The sequence below is a fragment of the Rhinolophus sinicus genome, chromosome 16, assembly GCF_057876585.1.
Source record: "Rhinolophus sinicus isolate RSI-liver-muscle chromosome 16, RSI-T2T, whole genome shotgun sequence".
Lineage (NCBI taxonomy): Eukaryota > Metazoa > Chordata > Mammalia > Chiroptera > Rhinolophidae > Rhinolophus > Rhinolophus sinicus.
In genome coordinates, this window is record NC_142516.1 from 95,888,541 (window position 1) to 95,906,044 (window position 17,504).

Below are 17,504 nucleotides of genomic sequence, written 5' to 3' on the forward strand. Positions count from 1 at the left end.
AGGTCATGTTTTTAATGCATACCAGTTTTGGACTCAATGAAATATTGAATGAATATAATAAATCACAATAATGTCCACTAATACTAATTAAGTTTGATATCTTCAGGAATAAGGTTGCTAGTAGAGAATGTAGATGAAAAGTTTTATTATTACACGTAATCTTCATGAAAGATGTTTTTGACACTTTACTACAAAGTAATACGTAAAGGTCAGTTTCACCAGCATTGACCTTGCTGCTTTTGTATATTTTTATAAGAATAGCTGCCCTACCTAGCAAGTAACTCCCTGGGAACCCACAAACATTAAAGATACAAATGAAGTAAAGCTGCTAAAGTCGTCTCTTATAACTTCTGTATCTGTTCCTAAAGGCACTTTTCCAGGACACGATAAAAGGAAGACATGTCACACTTTTTAAAAGAGAGATCTTGAAATAAACCCACCAACATAATCTACCAGCTATACAGGCATATATTCTTTCTATATTCTTTCAGTTTTTTTCTTATTTAATTTTAAAGGTCTCATTGACTATAATTTAAAAGTTTAAAATTAATGGATGTATTTTTTTTTTTAGCAATCATCTAATAAATAGCAATATTATAGACTTCTTAGAGTTCAGAGTACTGTACGCTTAATCATCTCAGGGTGATGAAATGACTCGCCTGGTGAAGTCAGGAAATAAACCTAGTTTTTATTTTTTGAGGTGTTTTAACAGGTGATAAATTGTTTGAAATAATTAATATTATGACTTTTTTTAGTAAGGCTTTGGGGGAGGATTTTGGAACCATGCTATAATTTCCATTTATTAGTATTTCACCATTTTTTGTTATCCCACTAGTTACCATTAGGTGGTGCTAAATAGCCATATCAGAAACAATAGGCAAAGAAATCTGGACTACAAAGATGTTAGAATATCTGAAAACTTATTTTTCCCATGAAGTTTGAATTTTCTATATTGAAAATTTTTGGTTCTTAATGTATACTTCATTTTTCAGTATCTTGTCAAGTGTACACCTGCACCTTTTATATCTATTTTTTAAAAACATTAGTGCTGCTTAATCATTTTTTAGGGTGATAGTATAGTTTGAAATCTGTTAATAGCTAGCTATTGACTCCTTTCCTTGAAAGACTTGCATATGATTTCACCTGAAGCCCATCACGAGCCCAGGTCCTGATGCCTGTGTAGTTTTCATGTAACAAATAACTGAAAATTCATCCTTCGTCCTCCAGTAGACCTGTACGGTAGTTTATGTTTCATCTGAAACATTGGTGGCACCTCTTTGATTACTGTTTCCCCGAAAATAAGACCTAACCAGATAATCAGCTCTAATGTGTCTTTTGGAGCAAAAATTAATATAACACACAGTCTTATTTTACTATTATACTTATTTTACTGGGTCTTACATAAAATAAGTAAAGACTGGGTCTTTATTATAAGACTTGGTCTTATTCTACTATAAGACCAGGTATAATATAATATAATACCAGATCTTATATTAATTTTTGCTCCAAAAGACACATTCCAGCTGATTGTCTGGCCAGGGTTATTTTCGGGGAAACACGGTATACATGTTTTCTCAGGACATTGTGTGTCCTAGAGTTGTGACTGCAAGGTAAAACCCTCACAGGTGTGCCAGCACCATCCATATCCTCATCAGTGGCTATCTGAGGGCCAGGCACAGAGCGAGAAGACGTGGACCTACCTGACAGGCTCCAGTCTATTTCTTCCCACCACTCTACTGTTGTGTTTTCTAGATGTTCAAGTATAAGCAAAATCAGAACTTTTAAAGTGCGTTCCCCCTTCTGATATTCTCCAGCACTGTATTAATTCCTTTCGCTCCATCCTTTCAGTCTAATCTTTTTATCTGATGTTTCCTCACCTGCCCTTCAAATACTTAATTTTTTAGTCTAAAAATACTTTTAAGCATTGTATTGACTGGATTCAACTAGATTCACTGTTCTCTCAGTCACTTAACAAGAGGTCTTTTGGGAGACAGGAAGAGTCTGTGGTTCCTGATGTTACTTTCGGAGGTTAGTTCTATAATCTAGACATGAAAGTCCTAAAGCATAGAAACAGTGTACAACCATAAGGATAATCTTTTGTCTGGATATTTAATGTCTATCAAAATAGAATTAATATATTACTTATGTTATACATTTGGGACATAAATGATATTCATTTCATTTAATGTATTTAATATCTTATTAGCTTATAATTCAAATACTAATGTTGACTTGCCATCTTTATAGATTATCTGTTAAATTAGTTGTGAAATGTTGCTTTAAATACATTTAAATAATTTTACTTTTTAAATACTTTTACTCCCCCACCACATGTAGCGTAAAAGAGCAGTGGACCTGAATGTTAAAATCTTGGATTTGAGCAGTACATTTCTTATGGGAGCCAACTTTCCCACCAAGATTGAGAAGCATCTCTTACCAGAACACATTCACCAGAACTTTGTACTTGCTGGAGATCATGTAATAATTGACGGTCTGCATGCAGAAACCCCCGATGACTTGGTATGTGTCCTCCATTCTCTTTAGAGTTGAGGTCCCATCTGTGTGCGGCTACTGTTTTAATCCAGAACTCAGTCATAATATAATCATATCATGAAAAATACTTTGGTGTTACTAAGTCCTGAAATTTTAACTTTGGGATTGTTAATTCCATAAATGCTTTGAATGATGAAATAGTTGAATTATTCATGTTTTACAAAGAACTCATTTTTAACGTATGGTAAATAACAGCAATGATTGACATTCTAGACTGCTTGGATTTTTAATGTCTGTAGTCTTCACTTCACCTGGTTAAGGGTGCACATTGGGTACAGTTTTGTCTGGCCATACTCCATAACAGAGAACTCCAGTCAAGTATGTTGTTGTAGTTCATGCTAGTTTATGAATCTAAAAGCTTTATTCATCTCGTATAAACCATTATTTTTTATGGCAGTGATCACCTGAAGAATAAAGTGGGTACAGTTAGTCTATATTATTATTGCATAAGATTTCAAGTCATGGTATTTATATGTGTTATCATTTGCTGTTTAAATATAGGTACGAGAAGCTGCTTATAAAGTTTTTCTTTATCCCAATGCTGGTCAATTGAGATGTTTAGAAGAATTGCTCAGCAGCAGAGATCTTCTGGCAAAGTTAGTAGGGTATTCTACTTATTCCCACAGAGCTCTTCAAGGAACAATAGCTAAAAATCCAGGTAAGCCAAAATAAGATTTTTATGTATCTGGACTTATGACTTAAAATTTTTAAAAAAATTATTTTTAATTGTGGTTAATATACCATATTATATGAGCTTCAGTTGTACAACATAGTGATTCAACGTTTATATACGTTACAAAGTGATTACCACAGTGGGTCAAGTAACCCCCTGTGACCACATATAATTATTACAATATTATTGACTATTCCCTATGCTGTACATTACATCCCCGTGACTTATTTTATAACTGGGTGTTTGTACTTCTTAATCCGCTTACGCGTTTTTGTCCAACTCTCCCACCCTCTTTCTTCTCGCAACTGATCATAGAGATCAGTTTGTTCTCTATGAGTTTGTTTCATTTTGTTTGTTTGGTTTTGATTTTTGATTCTTCATATAAGTGAAATCACACAGTATTTGTCTTTCTCTGTCCAACTTATTTCAGTTAATGTAATAATGTCTAGGTCCATCTGTGTTGTTGCAAATGGCAAGATTTTATTCTTTTTTATCACTGAGTAATATTCCATTGTATGTATGAACAACATTTTTTTCATCCATTTACCAATGGGCACCTAAGTTGCTTTCATATCTTGGCTATTGTAAACAATGTTGCTATGAACATAGGGATGCATATATTTTTTGAATTATTGTTTTCATTTTCTTCAGATGTACACCCAGAAGTGGACTTGCTGGGTCATACAGTAGTTATATTTTTAATTTTTTGAGGAATGCCCATATTGTTTTTCATAGTGGCTGCACCAACTTGCAATCCCACCAACAGTGAACGAGGGTTCCCTTTTCTCCACGTCCTCGCCAACACTAGTTATTTGTTGTCTTTTTGATGATAGCCATTCTGACAGGTGTGAGGTGATATGTCATTGTGGTTTTAATTTGCATTTCCCTAATAATTAGTGTTCTTGAGCATCTTTTCATGTTTATTAGCCATCTGTATGTCTTCTTCAGAGAACTGTCTATTCAGGTCCTCTACCCATTTTTTTAATTGAATTGTTTGTTTGTTTGATGTTGAATTGTATGAGTTCTTTATATATTTTAGATGTTAGCCCCTTATCGGATGTATCATTTGCAAATATCTTCTCCCATTCAGTAGGTTGCCTTTTTATCTTCTTAATGGTTTCCTTCACTTTGCAAAAGCTTTTTAGTTTGATTTGTTTCATTTGTTTATTTTTGCTTTTGTTGACTTTGCCCAAGGAGACATATTTAAAAAGATTCTTAAGACGGATGTCAAAGAGTTTATTGCCTATGTTTTCTTCTAGTAGGTTTATGGTTTCAAGTATTACATTTAATTTTTTAATCCATTTTGAGTTTATTTTTGTATGTGGTGTAAGAAAGTGGTGTAGTTGCATGTTCTGTCTAGTTTCCCCAACACCACTTATTGCAGAGACTGCCTTTATTGCATTATATATCCTTCCCGCTTTTGTTGTTGATTAATTAACCATAAAGGCATGGGTTTATTTCTGGACTCTATTCTGTTCCACTGATCTATGTATCTGTTTTTATGCCAGTACCATGCTGTTTTGATTACTATAGCCTTGTAGTATAGTTTAATAGCAGGTAGTGTGATCCCTCCAACTTTGTTCTTTCTCAAGATTGCTGTGGCTATTTGGTGTCTTTTCTGGTTCCACATAAATTGTAGGGTTATTTGTTCTAGTTCTGTGAAGAATGCTGTAGGTATTTTGAGGGATTGCATTGAATCTGTGGATTGCTTTGGATAGTATGGACCTTTTAACAATATTAATACTTCCAATCCTTGAGCACAGTATATGCTTCTATTTATTGTGTCTTCTTCAATTTGTTTCATCAGTGTCTTATAGTTTTTAGAGTACAGGTCTTTTACTCTCTTGGTTAAATTTATTCCTAGGTATTTTATTTTATTTTTTGATGCAACTGTAAATGGGATTGTTTTCTTAATTTCTCTTTCTGCTAGTTCATTATTTGTGTATAGAAACAACAGATTTCTGAATAATAATTTTGTATTCTGCAGCTTTACTGAATTCATTCATTGGTTCGAATAGTTTATTTGGGTGGAATCTTTAGGGTTTTCTATATCTAGTATAATGTCGTCTACAAATAGTGACAGTTTTACTTCTTCCTTTCCAATTTGCATATCTTTTATTTCTTCTTATCTGATTGTTGTGGACAGGACTCCCAACTATTATGTTGAATAAGAGTGGTGAGAATGGGCCTCCTTGTCTTGTTCCTGACCTTAGAGTAAAAGCGTTCAGCATTTCATCATTGAGTATGATGTTAGGTGTGAGTTTGTCATCTATAGCCTTAATTTGTTGAGGCATTTTCCTTCTGTACCACCTTTGTTGAGAGTTTTTATCATACATGTATGTTGAATTTTTTTCAATGCTTTTTCTTCATCTGTTGAAATGATCATATAACTTATCCTTCATTTTGTTTATGTGGTATATCACATTAATTGAATTGTGGATATTGAACCATCCTTGCATTCCAGGAATAAGTCCCACTTGATCATGGCATATGATATTTTTAACGTATTGCAGAATTTGGTTTGGTAATATTTTGTTAAGGATTTTTGTGTCTATGTTCATGGGGGATGTTGGATTGTAATTTTCTTGTTTGGTAATATCTTTGTCTGGTTTTGATATAAGGGTAATGCTGGCCTTGAATGAATTTGGAAGCCTTCCCTTCTCTTCAGTTTTTTGAAATAGTTGAAGAAGGATAGGCATTCATTCTTTAAATGTTTGAAGAATTCACCTGTGAAGCCATCTTTGTTTGTTGGGAGATTTTTGATTACTGATTCTATTTCATTTATCGTAATTGCTGTGGTCAGATTTTTTGTTTCTTCCTGATTCAGTCTTGACAGATTACATATTTCTATGAATTTATGCATTTCTTCTAGGTTGTGTCATTTGTTGGCAGATAATTGTTCATAGAATTCTCTTACAACCATTTGTATTTCTGTGGTGTCCATTGTCACTTCTCCTTTTTCATTTTGATTTTATTAATTTGGGCCCTCTCTCTCTTCTTCTTGATAAAATCTGACTAAAGTTTATCTTGGTTTTTTATTTTTTTTAATCTTTTTCAAAGAACCAGCTCTTAGTTGTATTGACTTTTTTTTTTTTTAGTCTATTTTATTTATTCCTGCTTTGATCTTTATTATTTCCTTCCTTCTACTCACTTTGGGCTTTGTCCTTTTTCCAGTTCCTTTAGGTATAAGTTTAGATTGTTTATTTGAAATTTTTCTTCTTGTTTGTTGTGGTAAGCCTGTATCACTATGAATTTCCCTCTTAGAACTGCTTTTCCTGTGTCCCAAAGATTGTGTTTCATTTTCATTTGTCTCCAAATTAACCCATTGATTGCTTAGTTGCATGTTGTTTAGCCACCACGTGTTTGTGTGTTTTCCAGTCTTCTCCTTGTAATTGATTTCTTGTTTCAGACCCTTGTGATCGGAGAATATGCTTGATATGATTTCAATCTTCTGAAATTTACTGAGACTTGTTTTGTGGTCTAACATGTGGTATATCCTGGAAAATGTTCCATGTGTACTTGAAAAGAATGTATATTCTGCTAAGTTTGGGTGTAATGTTCTGTAAATATCTGTTACTGCCATTGATATAATGTGTCGTTTGAGGCCACTGTTTCCTTGTTGGTATTCTGTCTAGATGATCTATCCGTTTATTCAAGTGGGATATTATAGGTCCCCTACTATTATTGTAACTTGATCTTTGCCTTTGTGCCTGTTAATATTTGCTTTATCTATTTAGGTGCTTCTACGTTGGGTGCCTAGATGTTACAAATGTTATTGATCTTGTTGGATTGGTCCCTTTAACATTATGTAATGCCCTTGTTTGTCTCTTATTAAAGCCTTTGTTTTAAAGTCTGCTGTATCTGATATAAATATTGCTACCTTAGCTTTTTTTTCATTTCCGTTTGCATGAAGTATCTTTTTCCATGTCTTCACTTTGAGTCTGTGTCAGTCTTTTGATCTGAAATGAGTCTCTTGTGAGCAGCTCATGCATGAGGTTTTTCTTTTCTTTCTTTCTTTTTTTTTAATCCATTCAGCCTACCCACTAGCTTTTGACTGGAGCATTTAGTCCATTGACATTTAAAGTAATTATGGATAAGTATGTACTTGTTGCCATTTTATTAATTTTCTGGTTGTTGTAGTTATTCTGTTTCTTTCTTCTTTTTGTATACATTGATGACTTTCTGTGGTGATTTGTTTCGGTTCTTTTTTTCTTTATGTATCTATTATAGGTTTTTTTTTGGTTTGTGGTTATTATAAGATTCATATATAACAAGCTATGTTTATAGCAGTCTATTTTAAGTTGATGGTCCCTTAAGTTTGAATCCATTGTAAAACCACTACATTTTTTACCCCTACCTCATTTATGTTTTTGATATCATATTTTACATTTTTTGTGTGTGTATGTGTGTACCCCTTAATTCATTAGTGTAGTTACACACGTGTTACTACTTTTGTCTTTTAACCTCCATACCAGCTTTATTATTGGTTGACCCACTACATTTATTTACTAAATGTTTGTCTTTATCAGTGACATTTTTTCTTTTCAATATTTTCTTTTTTGTTTTTGGTTTGGTCTTTTCTTTTCCACTTAAAGAAGTCCCTTTAACATTTCTTGTAAAGCTGGTTTATTTGTGATGAACTTTAGCTTTTGCTTGTCTGGGAAACTCCTGTATTCTGATTGATAATCTTGCTGGATAGAGTATTCTTGGTTGTAGATTTCTCCTTTCATCAATTTAAATATATCATTTCATTCCCTTTCGGCTTGCAAAATTTCTGCTGATAAATCAGTCAGTAGTCTTAAGGGGGATCACTTGTAGGTAACTAGCTTTTTTCTTGCTGATTTTAAGATTCTCTTTTTACTTTTAACTTTTGGCATTTTAATTATGATGTGTCATGGTGTGGGCCACTTTGGGATCACCTTGTTTGGGATTCTCTGGGCTTCCTGGACTTGGATGTCTGTTTTCTTCACCAGGTTGGGGAAGCTTTGCACAACAAATGAGAGAGACCACTTCTTTCTCTCTTCTCCTTCTGGAACCCCTTTGTGATGCAAATGTTGGTATCCTTGATGTTGTTCCAGAGGCCCCTTAAACTATCCTTAGTTTTTAAAATTCCTTTTACTATCCAATTGTGTGATTTCCAGTACCTTCTCTACCAGCTTGCTGACTCATCCTTCTGCATCAACTAATCTGCTATTGATTCCCTGTAGTGTATTTTTCATTTCAGTTGTTGTGTTCTTCAGTTCTTTTTAATATATTTATCTCTTTTTTGAAGGTCTCACTGAGTTTATCTTTCTTTTCCTGAGTTCATTGAGCATCCTGTAACCAGTGTTTTGGACTTTTTCCAGGTAGATTGCTTATCTACATTTCACTTAGTTCTTTTTCTGGGGTTTCGTCCTGTTCTTTCATTTGGAACATATTTCTTTGTTTCCTCATTTTAGCTGTCTCTCTTTGTTTATTTATATGACTTAGGTGAAACAGCAACCTCTCCCCATCATGAAGGAGTGGCCTATCTAGGAACTTACCTTCTGTAGACAGTGTCTGGTTTCTTGATGGGCCAGTTGGAGCTGGAGTAGGCGTAGGCTGCAGGGAGTCCCGAGGGCCAAGCCCCACCCAGGCGCCCCCTTGGCAAGCTGGTTAGAGCTGTAGCTGGAGTGGGCTCAGGCATGGGGTGTCCCAGGAGCAAGCCACACATGGGCCCAGAGCTATAGCTAGGGCGGTGCAAGTTGTGGGGATTTGGGGGACAAGCCACCTGAGAGGCCATTGGGAGTTGTAGTTAGAATTGGCTCAAGCCAAGGGTAGCCTCGGGGGCAAGCTCATTGAGGCCTGGAGCTGTAGCTGAAGTGGGTGTGGTCTGTGGGAAGTCTGGGGTAAGCTGCAGAGGCTGGAGCAATAGTTGGAGTGGGCACGGAGCTGAGGGGACTCCAGGGTGCAAGCTTCGGAGCTGGGGTGGACTGGGGGCCTGGTGTGCACTCTGACGGTCTTGGTAGGCTGGCTAGTATGTCTGGATCATGCTTTTGCCCATGCAGCTGACGGGGAGAGGGGGGCCCTAAATGGCGTTCTCCAGTTCCTCCGAAAGCGAGAGAGTTCTCACAGTTACCCTCCAATTTGCCAGAGAATGTAGGATTAGTACATGGATTTTTTCTCATATTGTCTAGGTAACTTTTAAACCAGTTTTTCTGCTGTACCCAGGGCTGGTGAGCATCCTGTAACCATGTTTTGGACTCTCAGTGATCCCTCCCTATTGGAGGTTGCTGCTTGGGGGTGGGGTTCCCATGGTACCGCGTGTCTCTATCTCTCCTACCCATCTCTATGTGGTGTCTCTTGTTTGTTGTGCAGAAGCTGTACAGTCAGTACTTAGTTCTTCAGGGGGAATTGGTCTGTCTATAAGTGTAAATTTGATGCGTTTCTGGGAGGAGGTGAGTTCAGAGTCTTCCTGTGCCGCCATCCTGGACCAGAAACTTGAACTTCTGATTTTAAGTTGCTATAAATTAGTGTTCTCAATATACTCAGAGACCCATTTATTGAGAATTTTCTGTATCTTCAGATAGAACAGTTTTTAAATAGGCTAATAATTTGAAATATATTCTGTCCATCCAAGGTATTTTACTTCATGTGCCTGCTAAGAGTAAACCATACTTACATTTTCATTGATGCCAATTTAAGTTATTTTCATTTGAACTCAACTAGTTTCTATGCTCAGTCTATCCAAATGGTTAGAATTAGTATGAGAGAGGATGAAAGATCAATGTTTCTGCTGAAGTCAAGGTTAAATGTAGTCTGGGTCATACAGAAACACGCAGTCCTATAAATGTCCTTTTCAGAGAGGTGTGCTCCTTGAGAAGGTTTGTGCTATGTGAGTAGAAAAGCATCTTTCCCTGGGTTTGTGATAAACTTGCCTTGTAATCTGTTGAGTTCTTTGTGATTTATAATGTATAAAAGAAAATGTTATACAACAATAATAATATAAATTTATATAGTAAGTTTTTCCAAAGGCATTTATTAAATTACAACTATAATTGAAACTCTGAGTCAGGATAAAGGTGGTCGTGATGGTGGCTCAGACTTCAGGTATGCTTTGGAGGTTGAATTTACAAGACTCGGTGATGGGTTGAGAGCATGGAGGAGACAGTGTGATGGATCCCTTTGGTTTCTGGTTGTGCATCTGGATGGACGTGCCATTCATGGCGGGAAGGGACGCTGGAAGTGAACTCTGTGGGAGGAAGATCACATCTTTAATTCCGTCCTGTCTTTATTCTTTCAATGTTTATCCCTCCTCTCTCTAGTAAGGTCATATCTTCTCCAAAGTTTTCATAAATCCACCCTATCTGGTTTCTCACTTTTTTGTAAAGGCCATTTATTTTTCTTGATCTGTCAAGGATCTCTGTTAAGCCATAGGTATGTCTCACTCATTCTTTAGCTCATGTTTCCCGTATGGAAACAGCTCCCACTTCCCAGTCTATTAAAATACTGTCCAAGGTTTTCAGTGCTCAGCTCAAAACCTGTCTCTTTCTTGAAACCTATTAAACTTTTTCACTTCCCTTGGATTCACTTGTCCCTGAACATTTAAAACACAGTTTGTTTCATATAATTTAGCTCCAAAATAGATATTATATTATCACGTATTTTTCTTTAGTTGCTGTTGTCACCAGATTGTTAAAACAATACATGATTATTATATATGGTTATATATGTGTGTGTGTATATATATATATGGCATATATATATATATATATATATATATATATATATATATATATATATATATATGGTTATAATGTTATTCAGTGCTTATTCTAGGCTGTTATTTCATTTACTCTGTAGCCTTATGAGGTAGATAGTTGTATTCATTTCACAGATAAGGAATCCAAGGTTAGGTTATGTTGCTACAAACTGGTAGAGTTGAAATCCAAACCCATATCCCAAATACATGGCCTTCTGTATAGTGCTTGAGACCTAGTGCCTCATGTTACATCATCTACATTATCTTAGTTAATTGGTTCAACAGATATTCGCCGACTGCTTACTGTATGTCAGATAGTATTCTAGGCACTAGAAATCAATCAGTGTGTAAAACAAATTCCTGCTCTTGTGCATTTTATATTCTTGTAAGGAAGATGGATGAAAACAGAAAATAATAAGTAGAGGATATGTTATGCAGGGATAAGGAATGTGAGAGTACAGGGGAGGTCTTGCAATTTTAAACAGAGTTGTCAGGGAAGGGTTCGCTGAGAACGGGACATGTGAGCATAGACTTGAAGGAGATGTGGAATGAGTCTGTGGTTGTCCAGATAGAGGCACAGCAAGTGGAAAGGTCTTGAGGCAGAAGAGTGCCTGACATGTTTGAGGAAAAGCACAGAGGTCAGAGTAGCTAAAGTGGAGTGAGCGAGGGGGAGAGTAGTCGAAGGTGAAAGCAGGTATAACAAAGGGCTGTATTAAGTAGCGCTTTTCCTCGAGTGAGATGGGAAGTTATTGGAGGATTTTTGAGCACAGAAGTGAGATGATGTCACTTAAATTTTAATGGCGTGTCATGTACTGCTGATGTTGAGATAGACTGCAGAGAAGCAAGGATAGAAGAGAGACCATTTAAAAACTGTTTTGCTGCAGTCATGATGACAAGGGTGGCAGCTTGACCTACGTGGTGATGGCAGTGGAGATTCTGGATGTGGTCAGATTCTGGATACATAGCAGTTTGAAAGGAGAGCCAGGGTTTTTGACCTGAGCAACTGGAAAGACAGAGTAAGTTACTGTTAACTAAGATTGGGAGGACCAGGCACTTGGTTTGGTTCAAATTAAGTGTGAGATGCCAGTTGGTGTTCAAGTGGCAACATTGAGTAGACAGATATACAATTATGGAACTGAGGAAAGTGTTCTGAGCTCGAGATATAAATTTGGGGCTTTATTTAAGGTCAGGAGACTGTATGAGAGTCTCATGAGTGTAGCCAAGGGAGTGACTGCACTTAAAGAACATACGTACATGGACTGAGCTCTGGGGCCCTCCAGGCTTAAGAAGTCAGAGATATGAGGAGATACCAGGAAAGGCCACCAGTAAAGAGCAGTCAGAGAGGGGGAAAGTGAACAGAGTGTGTGGTCCGGGAAGCCACACGAAAGCAGTGTCTATTTAAGTGAATTAATTAATTTTTAAAATATTTTTTTATTTTTCAGTTGCAGTTGATATACAGCATTATATTAATTTCAGGTGTATAACATAGTGATTAGACATTTACCATAACTTACAGAGTGATCACCCCTATAAATCTAGTACCCACCTGACACCATACATAGTTATTACAATATTATTGACTATATTCTCTATGCTGTACTTTATATCCCCATGACTATTTTGTGACTACCAATTTGTACTTCTTAATCCCTTCCCCTTTTTCACCCATCCCTCCAACCCCCTTCCCATCTGGTAACCATTTAAATGTTCTCTGTATCTACAAGTTTGTTTCTTCGTTTGTTTTGTTTTTTAGATTCCACATGTAATTGAAATCATACGATATTTGCCCTTCTCTGTCTGACTTATTTCACTCAGCACAATACCCACTAGGTCCATTCATGTTGCTGCAGATGGCAAGATTTCATTCTTTTTTATGGCTGAGTAATATTCCATTATATATATGTACCACCTCTTTTTTTATCCATCCATATATTGATGGACACTTAGGTTGCTTCCATATCTTGGCTATTGTAAATAATGCTGCAAATGAACATATAGATGCATATGTCTTTTTGAATTAGTGTTTTGGGTTTCTTCAGATAAATACCCAGAGGTGCTATTACTGGTCCTTCTTTGTCTCTTGTTATACAAACTTTGTTTTAGAGTCTATTTTGTCTGGTGTAAGTATTGCTACTCCAGCTTTTTTTTTCATTTCCATTTTCATGGAATATCTTTTTCCATTTACTTTTTCCTTTACTTTCAGTCTGTGTGTGTCTTCTGATCTGAAGTGAGTCTCTTGTAGGCAGCATATGTAAGGGTCTTGCTTTCTTATCCATTCAGCCACTCTGTGTCTTGATTGGAGCATTTAATCCATTTACATTTAAAGTGATTGTTGATAGATTTGTAGTTATTGACATTTTATTCGTATTTTTTATTTCTTTTTCTTCTTTACAAATTAACATTTCTTGTACTACTTTGGTGGCGATGAACTCCTTTAGCTTTTTCTTGTCTGGGAAGCTCTTTATCTGTCCTTCGATTCTAAATTATAGCTTTGATGGGTAGAATAATCTTGGTTATAGGTCCTTCCTTTTCATCACTTTGAATATTTCCTGCCAATCCCTTCTGGCCTGTGAAGTTTCTGTTGAGAAATCAGCTGGAAGTCTTGAGAAATCATGGGAAATCAGCTCCAATGTAGGTAACTAACTGCTTTTCTCTTGCTGCTTTTAAGATTCTCTCTTTGTCTTAATCTTTGACATTTTAATTGTGATGTGTCTTGGTGAAGACCTCTTTGGGTTCATCTTATCTGGGATTGTTTGTGCTTCTTGGGCTTCAGTGTCTATTTTCCTCACCAGGTTAGGGAGGTTTTCTGTCATTATTTCTTTAAATAATTTTTCAATTCCTTGCTCTCTCTCTTCTCCTGGTCACCCCTGATGCGAATGTTGGTACACTTGAGGTTTTCTCAGAGGACCCTTAAAATATCTTCATTTAAAATAATTAAAAAAAAATTTTGCTGTTCTGGTTGGGTGTTTTCTGCTACCTTCTAAATCGCTGATTCGATCCTCTGTATCTAATCTACTGTTGATTTCCTCTAATGTATTCTTCACTCCAGTTATTGTATTCTTTATTTCTGATTTTTTTTATGGTTTTTATCTCCATTTTTATGTTTCCTATGTCTTCGTTGAAGTTCTTGCTGAAATCATTGGGCATCCTTATAACCAGTGTTTGGAACTCTGAGTCTGGTAGATTGCTTGTCTCCATTTTGTTTAGTTCTTCTTCTAGAGTTTTGTTCTGTTTTTCTTTTTGTTTTTTCGTTTTTCATTTGGGACATGTTTCTTTATCTCCTCACGTTGGCTGCCTCTTTGTTTATCTCTGTTTATTAGGGAGAGCTAAAAATGTCTCCTGGTCTTGGTGGAATGGTGTTATGTAGTAGGTGTCATGTGGGGCCCAGTGGTTCAGACTCCCTGGTCACCTGAGCTGGGTGCTCCAGGTGTGTTTCTTGTATGGGTTGTCTCTGCCCTCTTGTTGTAGTTGAGCCTTGATTGCTTTTGGCATGTCAGAGGGTGGGATTGACAGGCTGACTGGCTGTGAGGACTGGCCATGACTACAGTGAAGGAGCTGTTGTGCAGGGGCTAACCCTGTGGAGCAGGATTCACTTTAGTGAGGCTCTGGTGCCTGCCCTGTCTGCTCTTTGGGTGTGTCATTTCGGAAGGTGGTTGGTTGGTGCTTTGGTGTGGTCTGAAGCTGGCCACCGGGTGTGTTGGTTCTGGGGCCTCTTGGGACAGCCTCTGGTTTAGGCCAAGGTCAACCACTGCCTGTGCCCTGCTTGGGGCCACTTGGTATGAGCTACAAAGTAATCTGCAGGTGGTGGCCACTTGTGGTGGGCTTGGCGGTACCTGGGAGAGGCTAAGCTGCAAACTGAGGCTAGTGGCCACTAGTTCTGGGCTTGGGGCTGCTTAGCAAGAGGTATGGGGCGTGCTGAGGCCAGATGCTGCTTGTTTGGGGTTTGTGAACCTTTGAGAGAGTTTAGGAAAATTTGCAGCATGAGCCAAGATAGGTCATTTGTATGGGAAAGCCACTGTAAGCAGCTTGGGTGGACTGGCAAGTTGGGTGGGTGGGGTCTTGGAATCACCAGTATAGGGCAAAAGGTGTTAACCAGGTTGGTGGAGACTCAGATATGGGAGCCTGGTTCAGGGGAGGGCTCAATAAAGGACAATGGCTTCTTCCAGTACTTCTGTCTGGGAGGAAGCTGCCCCTCCAGCTCTTGCCTTGAAGCCAGACAATTCATTTCCTTCCCATATGTCCCTGGTGTCTTTTGAGCTGCTGCCCCAGCACTGGAGTTCAGAGTGAGTGAGTCTGTCAGCGAGTAAGTATGTGTGTGGGCCCTTTAAGAGGAACGCCTGTGACTGCAGCCACCCTCTGTCTCAGCCACAATCTCGGCTGGTTTTCAGAGCCAGAAGTTATGGGGACTTCTCTTCACAGCACTGGAACCCTGGGCTAGGGATCCTGGTGTGGAGTGGGACTCTTTGTTCCTAAGGAGGGACCTCCACAGCTGAGATATTCCTTATGATTTTTAACCACCACACGTAGGTGTAGAACCAGCCTGATCAGCGGCTCTGTCCCTCCTACCAGTCTCCACATGGCTATTCTGTATGTCCTCACTTGTAGGACTTCTGGCAGTTCTCAATAATGGTTGTTCTCTAGTTTAGTTGTAATTTTGATGTGGTTGTTGGAGGAGGCATGTAAAGTTTACCTACTCTGCCATATTGTTTGAAAGCATCTTGAAAGTAGTGTCTTAAGGAGAAGAGTAATCAGCCGACTGAGATGCTGAGGGCAAGTCAAGCGGAAGAAGGTTGGGAATTGACCATTGGCTTGAGTGACATGGATTGGAGGGTACCAGACCAGCAGCCATAAATGCCAGATATCATCAGAAAATCACCATTGCTTACTAAGTGATTAGTGTGGTAACATGATATGTTTGGAATTAAATGATTGTGCACATGGTCGCATATGATGTGATCTATATCCTTGAATGATTTAAAATTTAGTTGGGGAGCTCAGATATGTATATATAAAGGTAAATAATACTCCAGGTTGGTGTCTTTTCAGTGCCAAATGAGTAGACAAAACAGTGCCATAGGATTTTAGGAGTTCAGGAAGTTTGTCTTACCTTCAACGTAGCTGTTGAAGGTTTCAAGAAGGACGTGAAACTTGAGAACAGGCAGTGGAGGAACGGTGAGCTTTCAGCAGAGAGGAGGAGGAGGGTAGAAAGGGGGTAAACAAATGTTAAGGTGGGCATTCATGTGACAGGTGAATTAGAAAATAATTTTCCAGTGAGGCATTTATTTATTTTGGGGGGTTTCAAAATCATTCTTTTTAATGTGACAATTTTCCAGTAAGATTAATTGAGGTAAATTTTTCATTTGTAAGATAGCTAGAAAAACAGAATGGGTGAAAGTTATTAAAAATAGTTATTTAGAAATAAGCATACACAGATATTTATTTGAAAACAGTTCTCTTTGGTAACTGGTATGATATCCTGAAATGAAGTTTCATTTTAAACTAAAAATGTTTTTTTCCCCTAAAATTCCTAATACCATCTAATATGGTATTTAGGGTAGAGTTTTTAGGATTACTTTGTACTAGGCTTGTGCTTAGTAGTGACAGTGACAAGAAACCCCATGGCTTCTTGGTTTCAGTTAACCTCCATTCTTTTCTTAGCCTTTTATTTTACTTAGAAAGGAGATAACCTCAATTGAAGAGGGCAAGAAACTTAAAACCATATAAAAGATCATCTGGAACATATAAAAACAATGTTTGTGGCAAACTCTAAAATACATATGAGCTCTGTACACATAAGTCAATGGCAGAAAGTGCTAAATTCAAAAATACACATGAAAACTTTCCTATCATGGGGAATAATGATGATTACACAGTACAGTATGTCCTTTATGGGTTTGTAAAATACTAAGATTTACAGCTGAAGAACTTTAAAAAATTCTAACAGAGCTTGAAGTTTTAATGTCCTAATTTTGCTATGTATTCTTTTGGTATTGGTTCCGAATAGAATATCCTGCAGCTGTATATAAAAGTAAAAATAGTTACCCTGAAAAACATTGATTTTTAAAATCTAATTTTCAGTGAATCATGCTTGTAAATTGTATTGATATTATCAATTAGAGCCCTAACTACTCTTTAAAACTCAGAAAAATTAGACGTCTAAGAAACTTTTTTTCTTATACATTTGAAATTTTCAATTTTTTTCTTTAGCCTCCCATTAACTCTTTTCGTTTTGCAGTGTAATCTAAGGCTTTGGTTATTCCTGTGTCAGTTTAATTTGTTTTTCTGATAAAGAGATTACCATCACCTGGAAATATTTATTATGTGCCTAGTATTTGTTAGTAACCTTGCTTCCTTTGAAAATCATCACTTTAACGGTATTGTAGTGTATAATTATGATCATCACATTATAATTTTAACAAATATGTTCATTTTATTTTACATAGTTAAAGGTATTTTCTTTTGGATTTCATTTTTAGAGACTGTCATGGAGTTCCTTGAAAAACTATCTCACAAACTTTCGGAAAGGTTAGTTTTTATTCTACTCTTTAGAATATATGT

The 17,504-nt window shown here is 36.9% G+C and overlaps 1 protein-coding gene across 2 annotated transcripts in view; it reads left to right on the plus strand.

Moving 5' to 3' along the window:
• MIPEP (mitochondrial intermediate peptidase) overlaps positions 1-17,504 on the plus strand; it is a 176,639-nt gene that overhangs the window by 21,069 nt on the left and 138,066 nt on the right. For both annotated transcript variants that reach the window (XM_088793507.1, XM_088793508.1), the window contains exons 6-8: positions 2,338-2,520; positions 3,055-3,211; positions 17,423-17,471. In XM_088793507.1, the coding sequence (XP_088649633.1) occupies positions 2,338-2,520; positions 3,055-3,211; positions 17,423-17,471 (389 nt within the window). The remainder of the gene's footprint in view (positions 1-2,337; positions 2,521-3,054; positions 3,212-17,422; positions 17,472-17,504) is intronic.